Source organism: Maylandia zebra, linkage group LG3, assembly GCF_041146795.1.
Source record: "Maylandia zebra isolate NMK-2024a linkage group LG3, Mzebra_GT3a, whole genome shotgun sequence".
In the NCBI taxonomy this organism is placed as follows: domain Eukaryota; kingdom Metazoa; phylum Chordata; class Actinopteri; order Cichliformes; family Cichlidae; genus Maylandia; species Maylandia zebra.
In genome coordinates this window covers 16,374,443-16,393,171 of record NC_135169.1, presented here as the reverse complement: position 1 = coordinate 16,393,171, position 18,729 = coordinate 16,374,443, and the positions used below count along the sequence as shown (strand labels likewise).

At 37.9% G+C, this 18,729-nt stretch overlaps 2 protein-coding genes across 2 annotated transcripts in view; one reads left to right on the top strand and one right to left on the bottom strand.

The window, feature by feature from the left end:
• The window catches only part of LOC101482912 (butyrophilin subfamily 3 member A2), a 165,633-nt gene that overhangs the window by 19,126 nt on the left and 127,778 nt on the right, over positions 1–18,729 (bottom strand). The window lies entirely within an intron of this gene.
• On the top strand, positions 5,199–8,288 carry LOC143414063 (uncharacterized). The gene is made up of 6 exons (XM_076877704.1): positions 5,199–5,348; positions 6,624–6,741; positions 6,981–7,229; positions 7,647–7,814; positions 7,942–7,985; positions 8,259–8,288. Exons 1-6 carry the CDS (start codon positions 5,199–5,201, stop codon positions 8,286–8,288), a joined length of 759 nt encoding a protein of 252 aa, XP_076733819.1.

Here is an 18,729-nt window from a genome sequence, read left to right as displayed (position 1 = left end):
TGGTAATTAGTTACTGATTACTTTTTTCAAGTAACTTGACCAACACTGCTGGCCACACAGCCCCACAGCATGATGGAACCACCACTATATTTTACTGTAGATAGCAGCTTTTCTTGGAATGCTGTGTTCTTTTTCCTCCATGCATAATGCCCCTTGTTATGCCCAAATAACTCAATTTTAGTTTCATCAGTCCACAGCACCTTATTCCAGTATGAAGCTGGCTTGTCCAAATGTGCTTTAGCATACCTCAAGCGGCTCTGTTTGTGCTGTGGGTGGAGAAAAGGCTTCCTCTTCATCACTCTCGCATACAGCATCTCCTTGTGTAAAGTACGCCGAATGGTAGAACGATGCACAGTGACTCCATCTGCTGCAAGATGATGTTGCAGGTCTTTGGTGCTGGTCTGTGGGTTGATTATGACTGTTCTCACCATCCTTCGCCTCTGCTTATCTAAGATTTTCCTTGACCTGTCACTTCCGGCCTTAACTAGAACTGTGCCTGTGGTCTTCCATTTCGTCACTATGTTCCTCACAGTGGAAACTGACAGCTGAAATCTCTGAGATAGCTTTTTCTATACTTTCACTAAACCATGATGTTGAACAATATTTGTTTTCAGGTCATTTGAGAGTTGTTTTGAGGCTTCCATGTAGCCACTCTTGAGAGAAGATGCAAAGAGGAGAAAAATTTGCAATTGGCCACCTTAAATACACTTTCTAATGACTGGATTCACCTGTGTGTGTAGGTCAAGGGTCAATGAGCTTACCAAACAAATTTTGTGTTCCAATAATTAGTGCTCAAGGTATTCAAATAAATAAAATGACAAGGGTGCCCAAATTTATGCACCTGCCTAATTTAGTTTAAGTAACTATTGCACACTTTCTGTAAATCCTATAAAATTCATTTCAAATATCATTGTGTTCATCTGCTGTATGATATATTTAAATGAAATTTCTGATCCAAACAACCAATAATTTATGAAGGAAAATCATGAAAATTATCAGGGGTGCCCAAACTTTTGCATCCTACTGCATATGCTAATGAGCTTTAAAAGATCCTTTAAGGCTTGGGTGGAGTCAGGGCAGAGATGTTATGGCGTTATCTGTTTGAACATAGGAAAAGCACAGATACTCATTTTAAGTATGCTTTATGTTTTATTAAAAGGAATGAATTTGGAGACTAATAAAGTAAATAGTTATTTCTAGAATTTTTTTTTGATGAATAGTGTTAAGAACTCTGTACCAGCTAATATTGATTGTTAGGGGCTCAGCGGAAATTACTCGAATATAACAGAAACATTACTGTGATGTGTTTTATTTAAACTGATAATAAAGAAGATGTTGTAGTGTTATCAAGAGTAATTTAAGACGCAATTAAAAACGTTTAAAGGTAGTAAGGCATGGGGGATGGATATCTGCTGAACATTTAGAATTTGCTAGTAAAAAACTTTGCCCACCCTTTGTTTCACAGGGTCATAGTCGATATGATTTAATTCTTCTTGTCAAGCTGTTATTGATGCCTCCAAAGTGTTTGATCGTGTAAATCATGAAGAGTTATTCTGTAAGTTATACAACAAAGGGTTTCCCAAATCTTTGGTTAGAATTCTGTCCTTGTGGTATGCCCATCAGTCCATGCACATAAAATGGGGTAACCGTGTGTCTGCCCCCTTATATGTGGGGAATAGGGTTAGACAGGGGAGTGTTTGGTCTCCTCGTATGTTTAATGTTTACATGGATGATTTGTCAAAGCTGTTAGATGACTGTGTAAAAGGTTTTGATCAGTGGTTGTTAGTAGTTGTAGTAGGAGTGCTTTAGGAGAAGAAGTTTGTCTTTAACACGCTGTACAAGACAAAGCAACAGAAGAAAATGTGTTTTAAATTTAATGTTGGTGACACTGTACGAATATCAAAACTGAGAGGCGTGTTTCGAAAAGAATATGAGCAGACCTACACCGATGAAATCTTTACCGTCAAAAAATGCATACGGAGACAGCCACCAGTGTACAGACTAGCGAACCTCGCAGGAGAGGTATTGAAAGAGACATTTTATGAGCCTGAGATACAACGTGTGGTTGTTGATTAAAACAAAGCATTTAAAACTGAAAACATATTGGCTAGAAAAAAAGTGGGACGGAAAAAGGTGGCACTAGTGAAATGGCTACGATGGCCCGCCTCTTTAACATTTGAGATTCCGAACAAGTCTTGCATAGGTCATGTGAACTATTACATGGACCTTCTTTTTTTTGTATTATGCATCAAACTTATGCAAATAGCTTGTAATTTATTTGAACAAATCTAGGGAGAAGCAGCTCCTTTTTAGCTTCTGTGATGCATATACTTCTCACACCTTAAATTACGGTTCTCAAAGTTAACATGTCTCATGTTACCATCTTGTATTTCTAAAACACAGCCTCAGCGTATGCCTTGTAGTCTCTCAGATGGAAAACACCAATGATCTAGATATTCAGAAATTTCTTCAGGCCATATTTAACGTCTTAAGTTTTGTTGTTTTTATGTTTTACATAAAAAATTTCAAATTTTTATATTATGAAATGAAAGCATCTGTGTTTATCTGTGCAATATGTCACCAATTTTTATTCAATAACCAAAAAGTACACAAATACAAGATTAAATATTTTATTTATCAAATATACATAATTACACATTGATACAATGAACAAAGTGTGTATAAAAATTACACACGGTGTATGAAAAACATTATAACATACAGATAAGTGTTTAATGATAATCTGACATACTTTTAAAGCATAAGAATAAGTTTTTAAAATCATATTCTTTGATGATCACATTAAATGTATCACATTTTCAAAGCATGATATAGATTTGCACTATGTTAGCATATGAACTAAAGTAGGGGGATGATTTCTCTAACATTAGACAGGGCGCAACAACAAATAACGTATGCGTCTGGGGACATTGTTAGAAGCAGAAAATTAACGTAATTAAAACACATTTTTTAACACTTTTTCTGACTAAATGTAAATTAAAAAAGCCATCGTGCGATTTCAGGCTTTGTCAAGGGTTGTCGTGGCAATGGAGAAATAAAACTGTTCCGCTCATTCAGACAAGACAAGACAAAGAATTGCTTTAAGAACGTTTCATAACTGGATGCCAAGACATCCCCGCAACCCATAAAGAGTAGTGGGCTGAGGGGGGGAATAAAAAAAAGCACTCCTACTACTACTGTTGTTGATCAATGGTCATGAGAATTTGCATATTAATGATCAAGGATCTGACCTCCCAGCCCATTGTTCCTTCAGTGGCGCTAGTTTCAGTCATCATGCAAATGTACTGTTTATAAGATTGGGGAAGGCTGTGTGCAGGCAGGAGTGGTGGTAACGAGGTGTGCAGACTCACGGAGATGGAGGGTAAACTCAAACTTAGATTTATTGTAAAACAAAACCAAAAACTCAACGGAAAACTACAAAACCAAACAGGGTGACTGGCAGAACATACAGCATGATAAGACGCTAGAAAGCAACATGAACAGATGAAAACACAGGGCTTAAATACACAGAGGGAGCAATCAGTGAATGAGAAACAGAACGGAAACACAGCTGGGGCAAATCAGAGCTAACGAGACGAGGGAAGCAAAACCAGATACATTAACATAGGACACGGACTTTCAAAGTAAAACAGGAAACACAGATTGGCCTTACAGACAGACTCACAAGCAGACACTGTAACAGAGGGAACAGAGACGTGGGACCAGGGCAGACACAGACACCGACTGGACACAGAACAGAGGGAGTATGGAAACCCAAACTTAAGAACTACAAAATCATAAACCAAGAAGAACCGGGGAAAATAGAAATGCAAAACAGAAACCAAAACCTTCACATTAATAAACCAAGATGAGAACATAATGGTACAAAAATGAAAACACTGGGTCAACGACCCAGGAACCCTAACAGGATGAGTGACGAAATGTTTCTGCCACTGAAACAAATGAACAGAATCAACCTTTTGGGATGTGTAACAGGTTGTGCAATTGGCAATACCATAGTTAACCATTTGATATACGCAGATAATTTAGTAATCTTCTCCCCATAAAGTGCTTTCCTTCAACAATTATTGAGGGCCTGCTCTCAATATGATCTGGAGTTTGATATCCAATGCCAAGAAGAGTAATATTTTGATTGCCAGAAGTAAGGAGAACCAGAATTGAGTTATTCCTGAATTTTCTCTGGCAGGCTGTTCTTAAAGTGCAAACTGCTGTTAAATATTTAGGTCACTACATATATGATGATTTGTCTGATGATATGGACATCTATAGACAATGCCGGTTAATATATACCCAAGCTAATATGTTGAGTCAAAATTTTGGTATGTGCACTGTTCAAAGTGCAATCAGACAGGGACCACCAGGTATAAGGACTCAGATGCAGACAGCACACAGAGACACAGGCTGCCTGTGAAAGCAGTGCTTTATTTACAGAGTGAGAACTGTGGAAAACAATAATCACTAAACACTGTAAACCTAAACCATGCACAGGCGATAGTTAAGTACGTAAAGCAAGAGAAACACTATTAACTAAGCAATGCTATGAACATTTACAGTTCTATGAATGTGGCTACGCTATAACCACAAAGTCATTTACTATGAGGTGTGAGAGTCCAGAACAGAGCTAGTACAGAACCCGATACTGGGTGACTGCAGGTACAGGAACCCAGAAGTGGCTGGAAACAGGGAGGCTAAGCAGGGGACTGGAGGCTCAGTGTCTCTGCAGCGAGAAAAAAGCCGTTAGGTGAGAATTCCAGGCGGGAAATCCAGGTGATAAACAGCAATACGTGCACAGTCTTACTTTCTCATAAGGTGGGGTGAAGCGTGGAGAGGGGCACGTGGCCCGGGTCAATAGTGAAGTTCAGAGCTGAGATCGCATATAGAAAAGAACAGAGTAGCCCTTCATTGTCATTGTACATGGACAACAAAATTGTGGGTGCTCCACACCAACTGTGTGTGAATAAAATATAAATAGTAGACATCAGGAATAGATAGTAAACAGAAAAAATATACACAATCAAGAGTGATATATACAAAACAAGAGAAATGTATACAAAAATAATAAAGGCACACATTAGACAACAAGATAGTTTCAAAGTACTCGGAAGTAGTGCACATAGTCTTAGTCTGTGTCTGAAGTCTCTGTATGAGTTTCCTGAGTGATGGGGGTTACTCAAACCATGGCTCAGATTGGTGAGGTGGGTGGGCAAGAGTGGGGTGTGGGGGGGCAGTGTTTACTGCCAGTCCGCATGGCCCAGGGGAAGGAGCTGTTTGTGAGTCTGGAGGTGTGGGACCTGATTGAGAGGTTAAACAGCCTGTTGAGGATTCCTGCCAGTTGGTCTGCGCTCTCAGTCTCATCCTGACCTCATGTTTCTCGAGGGAGAGGGGGTGTGGTGGTTGTGGGGGAGTTGGGGAGGGGTGGTGATTTATATGGATACACCGTAATAACATGGGAATGGTTGGTGATATTAAAGTCCTGTTTGTGGCACATTAGTATGTGTGAGGGGGCAAACTCCTCAAGATGGGTGGTGACCATGGTGGCCATTTAGAAGTCGGCCATCTTGGATATAACTTTTGTTTTTCCAATAGGGAGAGGGCCATGTGACACATCAAACTTATTGGTAATGTCACAAGAAAAACAATGGTGTGCTTGGTTTCAACATAACTTTATTCTCTCATGAGTTATTTACAAGTTTCCCTTTGTTCCCCATAAAAGTTAATCATGTGGAGAAAAAAAAATCCCCAGAAGTCGAGGTAGCTTCTACACTGAACAGGAAAAAGGAAGTACTGCACCTTCGCATCTGTGATATTGTGCTTTTACTCAGTGATATCTTGAGACATGTGAGGGGTAACATGGAGGTCACAGGGCTGGGTGTGAAACAGAGTAAGTACTGATTCTTCTTTCCATCTCAATTCAATTTCAAAATCTTAAGATACAACAAAAACAGTCTTTGTCTACGTGTTTAACTACTGCAAAAATTTTAAAGATTTCACGTGTTTGAATTGTGAATTAGTGTGTGTGATTACATAATATATTACTGTTATCAAAACATGAATCCTACTTTTAGTCAGTGTTTACAATATGTATTTATTGAAAAAGTTGGAAAATGGTTGAAATATCTCACTAAAAGTTAAATTTGATATCGACTAGTTGTGTTGATCAAGGTTTTCTTTTTGTGTCTGCAGTGGTGATGATACTCTTTCTGCTCATAGCTGAAGATCAGAAATGGTGCTTTGTTCAGAAATGTAAGGAGAAATTTTTGATATATAAATTGTAAAAAAATGAGGATGTAGTTACTGTATGTATTTTCTATCCTGAGGTTCATAATTTGAACAATGATGGCTGTCTTTGCTTTTCGTGTAACTTCATGTGACTTTTTCATTTCACTTTTCTTTGAACAGTGAATATCAACTGACTTTATTTTTTCTTCTCTTTTCTTCTTCTTCTTTTTGTAATTATTTGTGCAGCAGAAGGAGCTTATCTTCATGTTCATCCAAATAGACTGCAGTTCTTTGAATATGACTCCATCTCATTAAACTGCTCGGGGTTTCATGGCCCAGCAGAATGGAGAGTGATCAAAAAGCTTGGCTTAAATTCTACTCAGTGGGAAACATCAACAAGAACTTTGTACATTAAACCTGCCTTTAAGTCACACAGTGGAGAATACTGGTGCGGAAATGAAGACGGAGAGAAAAGCAGCACTGTCAACATCACCATCACTAGTATGTTTAGTAACCGCCAGTTTAAAAAATCCCAGTATTATGTCAAAATCTCAAGATTGCCTTCAGTTAAAAATATTTTTACAGTCATCTTCACTTTAGTCACATTTAAACATGGACTTTGTATTAAATGGAATTTGTATTTTTTTATTTATTTATTTTTTTTTTGGGGGGGGGGGGGGGGGTGAGGGGATCACTGTATTCATCATTATAATTGTTGCTGTCTTTTTTTTTTTTTTTAGGTGGAGATGTGATCCTGGAGATCCCTGCTTTTCCTGTTATGGAGGGAGACAATATTGCTTTGGGCTGCAAGAAAAAAACAATACCTTCCAGTCTTGCAGCTGATTTTTATAAAGATGGCCACTACTTGGAAACTGGATATGTAGGAAAAATAACCATTCCCAATATTTCCAAGTCTAATGAAGGACTGTACAAGTGCATCTTTACTGAATCTCAAGGGAAATCACCAGAGAGTTGGCTGACTGTTGGGGGTGAGTAATAACCACATATTTGACGTATAATTGTGTATAAAAGAAAGAGCACGCACATAGTACTTCCCCTCTTCTGCTCTTTTAGCTTTACGCAATAATTAGTCTAAAAATGTGATGCTAAAACAAAATCGCAATGTACCATATAAACCAAGGCTCACCAGGATTCATCTTCTAGTAAAAAAATCTTTAATATATTGCCTGCATGACAATCTGGAAAACAAAAAAGTCAATTGAGACAAAACAAAAAGGTTGATTGTTTTGCCAAGATCTGTTTGACAAAATGACATTAATTATGAAACATTATATTGTCACAGAATAAATACTAAGAGGTTTTGATAAGTGCTTTTTTTCTTTGACTGATAATCTCCAGGAGGAAACTTGAATATTGCCATACTAATGCTTTTGTTGTGTTAGCAGTGAATATTCCTACTACACCTCAAGAAACAATACCTACAGATAATGAAAGAACTCCTGAGGAGACACCCAACTCCACTGAGCCCTCAGTCTTGTTGCCGTCTGTCTTTACCATATTAGGTGTAGCTGTGCTGGTAGTTATTGGAGCACTTTACTGCCGGAAAAATAGAGGTATAGAAAAAATGATTTACTTTATTCTATATAGAATGCTTCCCTATAAAGGAATCATTCTAAAACCCAACACATTTGGTAGTTCTCACATTTGATCTCTCTGTTTATCTATTTTTCTATCTAATAGCATGGGCTTTCTCGGGGACATCAGCACCAGGTGAGAATCACATGGTAAATGAACAGAAACCACACTGCATAACAATACTATTATATAAAATTACTAGTAGTAGTAATTACTCCTCTTGAAGCATAGTTGTAATTTCAAGTGAGGCATTAACTCAAGCCTCTAGACTTTATTGAAATTCTTTTTCCTGAAGTCTAATGAATACATTGACTGTAAAGATTACTGTTTTTAAAGTATGTATCTTTTTATGTCTACTCTACTAATATTACTTTATATCTATACATGTGTATACATTGGTGTCATATGTTTATTTGTTTCAGTGTATGAAGATGTCAGGGTACCTGATCTAATCATGGATAAACGTGATAATGACAAAAAAAACAACAAGAAAACAGGTACTTATTACATAATATCTTGTTTTATACCATAGTGTGGTTGAAAATAGCAATAAGCATACTATTGTAATGCATGTAGGTATTAGAGTATAATGTACGTAGCATAATGTAAAGTGGTGTGAAAAAGTTTTGGCCCCCATCCTGAATTCCTATTTTTTTGTGTCACACTTAAATGTTTCAGATCATCAAACAAATTTAAATATTAGACAAAGAAAATGTAATTAAACACAAAATGCAGTTTCTAAATGAAGGTGTTTAATATTAAGCTGGGGATCCAAACCTACATGCCCCCTGTGTGAAAAAGTGAACCACACACAGGCCTAATTACTGCCACACCTGTTCATGCCATGCCATGACATCATGTCGGTATCCAAGAAAATTCTGAAAGAAATGAGAAAAAACATAACTGGCATCAATCAGACTGGAAAAGCTTAACCCACATCTAAATCTGTGGGACTCCACCAAACCACAATGAGAGGCAGTAAATTAAATTAATTAATTCTGGTGTCTTGCAGCACGGTGGCACGGTGGTTAGCACTGTTGCCGCACAGCAAGAAGGTCCCGTGTTTGCGTGGGTTCCCTCCGGGTACTCTGGCTTCCTCCCACCGTCCAAAGACATGCAGTTAGTGGGGATAGGTTAATTGGATAATCCAAATTGTCACTAGGTGTGAATGTGCGAATGAATGTGAGTGCGAATGGTTGTCTGTCCCTGTGTGTTGGCCCTGCGACAGACTGGCGACCTGTCCAGGGTGTACCCTGCCTCTCGCCCTATGACAGCTGGGATAGGCTCCAGCGCCCCCCGCGACCCTGAAAAGGATAAGCGGAAGCGAATGGATGGATGGATGAATTCTGGTGTCTACCAAAACATCCTGAAGGAGAATGTACAGCTAGCTGTTCATGACCTCAAGCTTAAGCCCACTTGAAGATTCTGCAGCAGGATAATGATCAAAAACAAATGAGTAAGTCCTCTCTGAATGGCTTAAGAAAAACAAAATGGAGACTCTGGAGTGGCCTAGTACAAGTCCTGACCTGATTCTGATGAGATGCTGTCTGACAAACATGCAAAAAAAGAGGAAATCAGGAAAGGGACAAACAGGTTTTTACACCACTGTATGTGTATAAAGCCTTTTATATCCATAATAATAATGTCTTAGCTCCATCTTACCATTAATCAAAGGATTTATTGCTTCTTGTGTTGAATTAAGAGGTGAAATGTATTTTTATATTGTTACAGAACGTCAGAGAGCAAATGTAGCTGATTCAGACAGTGTTACATATGCTGCTGTCACAGTCAAACCAAAGAGGGAGAGAGGTAACTTATTTGTATTAAGTTATTTTGTGTCGTTCGCTGACAGAAGCACAAAATATGTGAAATATGTTATATGGATGGATAATATATTTTTTTCATTAATAAGGGCTAGTGACAGGTTTGTAGCTTGAACCTATTCGCTGGAACGTTGAAGACAGTATAATTACACAGCAAGCAAGACACGAAGTAGGCAAAGTTCTTCATGTTTCTCGTGCACGGGAGAGAACCGGACAAACGCCGTTTCTTCGCTTGACCCCAGTTGCTCTCGTCCGCTCCCCCGTAACACTTTTATTGAGGTTACATGAATATGCATAGGTTCATTAACATATGACGTCTACATACAAACAAAGAGTACCTTGTGTGTGTGTGTGTGTGTGTGTGTGTGTGTGTGTGTGTGTGTGTGTGTGTGTGTGAGTCAGAGTGTGACCCCATAAATGACTTCCCTAAACCTGCTGGTCTCGAAGTACAGCAGTTCATCAAACCAAAAGGCACTTAGACTATTTTTCTGTTGCACCCTTTATTAAGATTTTTGCTTAATTCCAGTCACTATTACGTATTTCACATCTATCGCATCTATTTTTTTGTCCTGAGGGTAATAAAGTGAACCGACGACGTTATATCTCTGTTCAAACATGAGTGTTACTTATACCAGAACAGACATGCTGTCATTTGTAAATGCACTCACTGTGGTGAACTACTTATATTGCAATTTTAGTACAGATCATTTTGAGATGAGTGAGAAACATTGTGTGGCAGGAACTTCATTCTACATTAAAAGGAAACTGAAAGCACATAACCACATAAACTATAATAGCCATGTTTAAGTAAGCTGATTCGTTGTTTTGTTTTCATACAGGTCATGTTCTCTGTCTGTGTACTTAGTAATTACAGTGTATCTGTCTACATACTGCTTTAGTATTAAAGTGTATGTGGCTGATACATATAGTTTGTCATGTTCTTCTCTTATTTGTCAGTTTGTAAAAGGAAAAATGAATCCGATCCAGAGAAAACAACATATGCTACTGTTGCATATCATAAGAAGGACCGAGGTAATTTTCGCCTTACAGACTACAGCAACGGGACATTTGTAGACATCAAAGCAAGCCAAACAACATCACATTTTTGTTTGTTTTCCAGGTTATTGACAGCAGAAAAATGCATCTGAATACAGAAAAAGTTAAGACATAAATCTGAAGCCTTTTGAATTTTTTTTTCGAGTTTTATTGTTTTTTGGATGCATTACAATGTCCACCTTATACTGTTTCTTTTGGCTGTGTTGCAGTTTTACTGATTGTAAATCTAAGTCTTATTATTATTTCAGACATGACCATGTTATGTTATATATTTAGATTACATAAATCTTTGTTAATTAAACAAAATAGAAATATATATTTAAATGTTGGTTTTAATAATTGTTTTCAAATGCAGGCAAGCAGACTTTCAATCTAAATATTTGAATTGTTAAATCACAAAAACCTATCTTTGAAAAGGAAGAAGTTATTAACTTTTTTCTTTTTTGTTAAAAAAAATAGAATATCTATTGAGAGCATTTCGGACAATTGTTTTCCCATATGAGCTTCAGCTTAACACCAACAGGGCTTGTTTTAAAGGCAGCGGGTTATTATATACTAAGAAGTTATACTGCAATGCTATTTGTTTTAAGCACTATTGCTGCTGTGGCGATAGCTAAAAGTACCTGTAAATCTCCATTTGAACCGAAGCAGAGATGCAGTGTGACAGAGGGACTATACGGCCAAAACTATTCACCTATCCAGATCAGTGAATTCAGGTGTTTCAATCAGTTCCAAGGACCTAGGCATGCAGACTGAGTCTTTACTTTAAGTTCTGCTCGTTTGCAATGCTTTCGGCAAAGACGAAACGGCCAGGTTGCTGGACTCCCGTGTCAGTGAAGAACAGGAACATTTTGCTCCTCCTCCCCCATCTTGTCTTTAGGTGCTGCACTGTCACATGACATGACTTAAAGGCTTTGGGGGTTGTTAAGTTGCTTACATATTAATTATATTTTAATTAATTATATTTTACACCAGTTGTTTTTGTTGTTTAGAATTTTAATTGTAATTTTAGTATTATAGTTTCTCAACAGTACTTGTTTGTTTTAATTTGTTTACTGGTTTGCTTGCACTTTTAGATTTTTATTAAAAAAATAAATAAATAATAAAAACTTGATAACCAAACCACCACGGCAGACCTGATGGCATTTTCATGCTTCGCAGCATCATTTGTTCTTACAATAATTACACGGTTGCTGTATCACTACATTCAACGACTGCAGTTCTCCCGCTGCCAGCCCTACACATCACCACCAACAACAACACAAGAAGAGCACAGGTTTTAAGCTGGAGAGGTGTGATTGTAGATGCCGTGCAGGTGAGTCCATCTCACCTGCACCGTGTCCCTGGCCAGTATGATAACATGGCATGTTATCATATTGAAGGCATCCACCAGAAGATGGGGGATAGACATAGAGGGTTTAAGTTCTCAGGTTGGCTGTGGCGCTTAAACAATGCTCACTTGAAGCTCAAAGGCAAAGAAAATAATTCCGACAAGACAGGATGGATCCATGCTTCATGCCGTTTGCTGCATGCAAAAATTTGACCACGAGATCCATCAGACCAGGTGATATTTTTACAGACTTTTTTTTTTTACAGTTATGGTAATAATGAGGAAGGACATGTTGTAGCTGTATTGCAAGCTGAGTGACAGCAGAGGGCAGAAAAGGATGAATTTCTTTGTTCACATAACTGTGAGAGAAAGGACAAAGAACTAATAAAGGATAACATTACTATTGTGTATATGGCTCATCTCAGTGTCAGTAAGACTGACACAAATCTACTAATCTGAAAGATGGAGAGTCAGAGTCATTATAGCAGTAGTTCAATTTAAAGAATATACTTTTGGTAGATTTAAGCAACTTAATATATATCAAAGTAAATGTGGTCGATCTTTTAAAATAGATAATTAAATAAAATATAAATTAACCATAATGTCATTTATGACATATTAAAAACATTTTAGTGATCATATTTATAAAAATGACGAATATAATCTTGGTTAAAGACCGATTAGTAGACCATCATGTGTAATTTTGATTAAATTATGACACAAAATAACTACTCCGACAGATACCTCATCATAGTATAAGTTTATTCAGCCAGATATGCTATTGAAAGAGCAAAACTAATCTAAACTATTCACAAAACATAGTTTTACAAAAAAGCATTTACTTTACACTAGAAAAAGTTGGCAAAACAAATCTTTGCCAGAAGCTACGCTCACAGTACATTGCACCAAGTAGAATCACTGAGCAAGGTAACTTGTCATTAAAAAAAAAAAATAATAATAAATTAGGTTTTCCCTGCTAGCATCACACACACACATACACTTTGATTTACATCATTATGAAAGAAATGTATTTGCAAGCAGCACCCCCCTCCCCTTTCGACAGGTTGTGTGTGAGACCTCAGCGCAGCAGCAAGCAGGCTCGGTTTTTTTTTAACGACCCATTGCCAACGCAAGAAAGTTGGGGTTTTTACAACAGCAGCCTCATTGTTCGGCCGGGTTTTTTTTTTTTTTTTCCTCATTAGCATCGTTCAAAAGTGACTTAGCTAGCAGTGGCAACTTCTATCTTAAACAATTAAAAGTAATACCCAGATTGAAATATAGCAAGGTGTTGTATATTTAGTGTGCTGATAAGGTTTTCAGTATTTTTATTTTTTATTCCAAGGCTGAAGACCGATGGCGTAATGACTGCACCAATGGCGTGTCATTACGTGTTGGTTTCCAAACTATCTACTGTATATATTACTGAACATTTGATAAAATGTTAAGTGTGTGGTGCATGCTGAATACATCACTTCAACAACCCTAACCTGCTATTGTAGTTGATAATGACACAAAAACGCACTCTAGTTTGGATTAGCTGGATCATTTAGATATTTAAGTAGGGGTGGCAGAACATCAGCTCTTTGTAAGCATCTGCACAGAGAGCATGTGTTGAGAAATCAGTTTTACCCCGGTTCTTTTTATTCCTCGAGCATCCAGAGATGGCACCGGACTCAGTAGTCATTTTTACAAAATCTTTATTCATCGTTATTCATCTTCATTTAAGCATGCACTTCTAGAAGGGAAGACGAGGCCGGTGTCCCTCTCCAAATCTTCACCCCTTTGTTAGTTCCAGCCAGCTTTATAGAAGTGACCCCATCATAACCCCCCCCCCCCCCCCCCCCCCCCCCCACGGTGTGCTGCAAATTCTGTGTCTGTGTCTATGTGCACGAGCACATGAATGCCTACATGTGCGCGTTCCCACGTGTCTATGTGAGTGCTCGTGTGTGACTGTGTACGCATATGAGTGAGTGCACATGAGTGAGTGTGCGTGTGGATGTGTGTGCGTGACAGTTAAAACACTGTGGGTGTAGGTGACTCCCTAGAGGTCATAAAACCCATCTCCCTTCCAGACCACAGTTATCAAGTTACAAATCTTGAGACCCCCAACCTAAACATCCTCTGGGGAATTTCCACTCAGTGGGGGAGGGGTCTCCTACAATCTTACTCCTAAGTTCACAACACAATGAGGCCTTTATAATATTTAAGGCAGTATCTCTACAATAGTTCTACATTCTATGTTAACACATTTCTAAACTCTAAAATAAGCTAAACACTCCTACACATGCTAACACTAAGCTAGTAAAAAACCCAGCTGAATGAATGCTGACCCCAGGCCAGTAGCCAGACCCTGAACTTCAAAAGGTGAAAAACAGATTAGCAGTTAAACTGCTAGGTTTCTACCTGTTCGTGTTTCTAAAGTAGAATCACTGTACGATTGCTTTGTAGTCTCTTAGTGCTGGTTTTTATCATTGTGTTGTGTTGTCAGTTTTGTGTTCATACCTAGATACTACAAGCCACAAGACTATTGGAGCAATGTCCATTGGATAAAATAGAAAAAAAAAGCTAAAATATTTGGCAATAATACACAGCTCCATGTTTTGCATATCAGCATATCAGTTTTGCTTCTTTGTATATCAGCGCAAACACCTCATACAGACTGTCAAGCATGGTGATGAAATTCCTCATCATAGAGTCAAGTGTAAGGCCGTCACTCCGATAAGTAAAGCATGTCTGAAATTGAGTCATGCAATAGGACAAGGACACCAGTAACTCTACAACATAAAAAACCTTAAACAAGCTATGCATAAAGAAATTCTCACAAACCTGAATGAAGTGCAAGACATGGATAATGTCATTCATGCTATTGCTGGTAAGAAAGGGTCTACAAACTACTGAATCATGAGGTACACATTTTTTTCCACAAGAGTACATGAAACTACCAACCTGTGCACTGGCTGGATTTACTACAATAAAGCCTATAACTCCTGGAATACATAGAACTGTACAAGAGCAACAGGACGCTAAGATTTGAAATTGAATAGGGATGTGGAAAACAAATCTTCTTCATTATTATTTCTCAGTTGTTTGTCTGTTAAATATATTTTTGCATAGACATACATGGTTTTAATTTACTGTCCATAACTGCCTTCATGTGAAAGCTACGGAGTCATCAGGGTCTGTTTTGAAGATTTAGTGGTTTAACCTTGTTCAGCTCAGTCTTCCTGTTCACACAACTGAAAACACTGTTTACAAGAACTGTTGCAGTTTATAAGAAGACACTATAAGGTTAGTGCTAACCACTGAGTGTGTATTTTCATTTAGTCTGTCTAAAGTGTTTGCTTTAGTTCATAAAAGAAAATTTAAGCAAAGTGTGTCAATTTTGAAACAATAGAATTACTGAGACGTGATGCAATCACTGATATACAATGGTCAGAGCACATGGACACTTTGCAGGAATTCTTCACCAGGTTAGAGAGTGTATGTTTGACTTTAAATCATGTAAAATGTGAGTCTGACAAAGCTGTGGTCAACTGTCTAGGAAAACAAGCAGGTCAAGAGCAAGTGTGCCATTTGGTACAGGAAAATCCAAAATGGCTTGAACCCTGGCTTTCAGTTTCTGGGTATGTGTGGTTACTATCCTGCTTTCTGCAAGTTGGGCTTTGTTGGTTGTTCCTTTAGCTGATATGTCAAGTCCTGCCGACACTTTTGTGTGGACTTCTGGATGTCAGGAGTCATTTGACTCACCCAAAGCTCAGCTGTGCAGTGCTCCAGTGGTGGCTGCTGCTGATTTTGCTTGTGCTTTCAAGCTAGAGGTGGATGCAAGTTCTTATGGTGCAGGTGCTGCACTTCTCCAGGAGGTTGCTCACCCAGTGTGCTGCTTTTCAAAGAAATTCAATACACATCAGAAGAATTACAGCACAAATGAAAAAGAAACCTTAGCATTACTTTTAGCACTGCAACATTTCCTGTCTCCCATGCGCAATAACATCAGGGACTCATGCACTGGTCCATATTGCTGAAAGATTTTAACCTTGATATTTATCATCATATAATCGTAGAGGGGCTGATAATATTGTGTCAGATGTGCTATGCCATGTAGGAATTTAGGTTGAGCATTTCTTCAGGGGTAGAAATGCTTGATTTTAAATCGGGGGTGTTATGACCCAGGTCATAATTTTGTTTATTGTTTTCACTCCTGATGGTGGCATTGTTAATTTTCTCTCTCTCTCTTTTTGTTTCCTTATGAAAGTTCCAGGTGGAGGCTGGCCATCGGTTGAATGAAGCTCCCTGTAAATTAAGACCAGTATAGCTCCGCCTACTTCGTGCAGAGTTATGTACTGTGTGTGATGAAGTTCCTGTATCTAGAAGAACTAGATTAGTTATTTTTCTATATATTGTAAATATTGTAAATAGACTCTTTTGTTGATTGATCTGGTAGCTATTTTTGTAGGAAGCTTATGGCTTTTAAAACCTTTTCTCCTGTTTAGGTTAGGGAGACAAATGAGAGGCCTGTATTATTTTTTGGATTTTCACGAAAAGAAAGTTGGTTCGGTGTCCTTACTTGAATTTTTTGTTCGTTGTTTTGGCTGTGCCCAGCCTGATGTTTCCTACCTTCAAAGATAAATAAAATATTCAGTTGCTGTAACCATATACGTTTTTGTAATAGAGAAGACATTTAAAAACCTTCTATAGAAAATAAGTTTATTTAGATAGGAAAAATTAATTATAAGTATCTAGCATATTAATACAAATGCATTTTTCCCAATACGAATGTGTCTTTCAAAGAAAATGAGATTTAGAGATAGAATGACAGACCACTTTTAATAAATTAATCACCTAATTTTTTTTTACATTTTCTCACCAAAAGTGTTCTGTCAGTCCAATTGCTTGCTGGCTGTTTTGCTAGTTGGCTCAACTACATGGAAGGTAAACCTTTTATTGAGAACTAAGTACATTATGAAATCAACATCAGATTGTTTCTTCTTTATTCAGAATGAGGTGTTACTTGGACACTCTTATAATGTCATTTGGACTGGAGAACTGTAGTCAAATTAACAAACAGTTAACAAATAGAGTTAAGGTAGTCAGGACTGAATGTAAAATAGCAAACACTGAGGATAGCTAAAAATTACTCAGGAATCCCATACGCCAATGGGAACCACGAAGAGGCCACTAGGATAAAAGGTGATTTTAAAGGGCAGGGGCTATCAATTTTGGCTGCATGTTATAAATGTCTCTCTCTTGCTCAAAATGAATCTGTTTTTACCAGGGCCGTGCAGAGAGGTTTAAAGGGGCGGGTGCTCAAAGTTAAAAAGGGGCACATTGAACCAGGCTGAATAACAACAACACACATTCATCAAGAATCTAATATGGGAAGGGCGGGGCTGTGTTGATCTGAGACTGTAGACATTAAAAAGTCCACAGGAGAGATGGTAGCTGATTAAACAAGTATCATGAGATAATAACAAAATGCAAAGATTGGTGACAGCGCTTGGAACCATAAGGCAACAAAAAACTGTGACATAAACTCAGCTCTGCCTGTGAATCACTCTTTGCTTCTCTTCTTCCTTCCATCCCATCTTTTCATATATCACTCTCCACTTGCTATGTGAGAACAAGGCACAACTTGCTATTGCAATAAACTATAATCTAATTATCCACACCTAACAACTCCAGCACTTAATCTATAATAAAATGATGACAGAAAAATGTTATAGCACTGCCTTTAGTAGCCTCACACAGCTCCTGCTGTTTCCTCCTCATGTCCTTACCAGCCATGTCTGCACAATGTTATATCATGAGTAATATTTTTTTAAATCCAGCTAAATAAAACACACACATGCACGCACACACAGTGACATTTTAGACCTTCTTCAGAATACTGTATATACTATGGGCATCACTGTGCTGATCCAGAATCCTTACATTATTATTTATTACTAGAGCTACAATAATAAAGCAAAGAGGAGGGGGAAGTAATAAATATGAAATAATGTCATTATGATGATTCCATTTGTTTCACTATCCACTCTGTGCAGGGGCAAAGCTTATTACATGTTTAAACTGTAGAGATACAATCATTTTACTGCTGTAAAATCCAAATTTTGTCTTATTTAAAATATAAATCTAATATAATCTGCTTCTTAATGTATGTTCTTTAAAATACAGCTTGTGTTTTTTAATATATTATAATTATAATAATTATTATGTGGACATGCATATTAGATCGTTTTTTAGTGAAATATAATCCCTCCAGAAAGGCAGGAAAAGCCCAGAAACTTACTTTAAAATTAAATATGTTCTAAATACTTTAAAACTAAATATGTTCCCTAAAACGGTGACAGAGCTACAGACCCATGACAGCCTTACACAGGTAGCCAGCAGCTGTGACCAGCACTACTTGTGCAGTTAATAAAAGGACAGGTAATGTTTGTCGCGCTGTTGCACACACAGCACGCTCGTTTGTTTCAGTTCATCAGTTGTAATAAGCTAATACTCCTGTGTGCTACACACTACAGTGTGCGCTGCACACCTACTTACTGGTTTTGTCGCATCAGTCTGTGTCTCTGAGTTAACTTGTGTTTCTCCTACAGCTCCGGACCGCAAAAAATGCGCGTACTCTTTGTGAGCTCGTTCCCGGCTCGTAACCAGCGCGTTCTGCCGTCGAGGGCGATCATTGGT

What these genes read in the sequence shown, in the direction of transcription:
- LOC143414063 (XM_076877704.1), top strand. Translation starts at nt 5,199, where the DNA reads ATGGCTCAGATTGGTGAGGTGGGTGGGCAAGAGTGGGGTGTGGGGGGG. An exon ending in ACAGCCTGTTGAGGATTCCT is followed by an intron (nt 5,349 to 6,623) that starts GCCAGTTGGTCT and finishes AATTCTACTCAG; the next exon opens with TGGGAAACATCAACAAGAAC. An exon ending in GAGTTGGCTGACTGTTGGGG is followed by an intron (nt 7,230 to 7,646) that starts GTGAGTAATAAC and finishes TTGTGTTAGCAG; the next exon opens with TGAATATTCCTACTACACCT.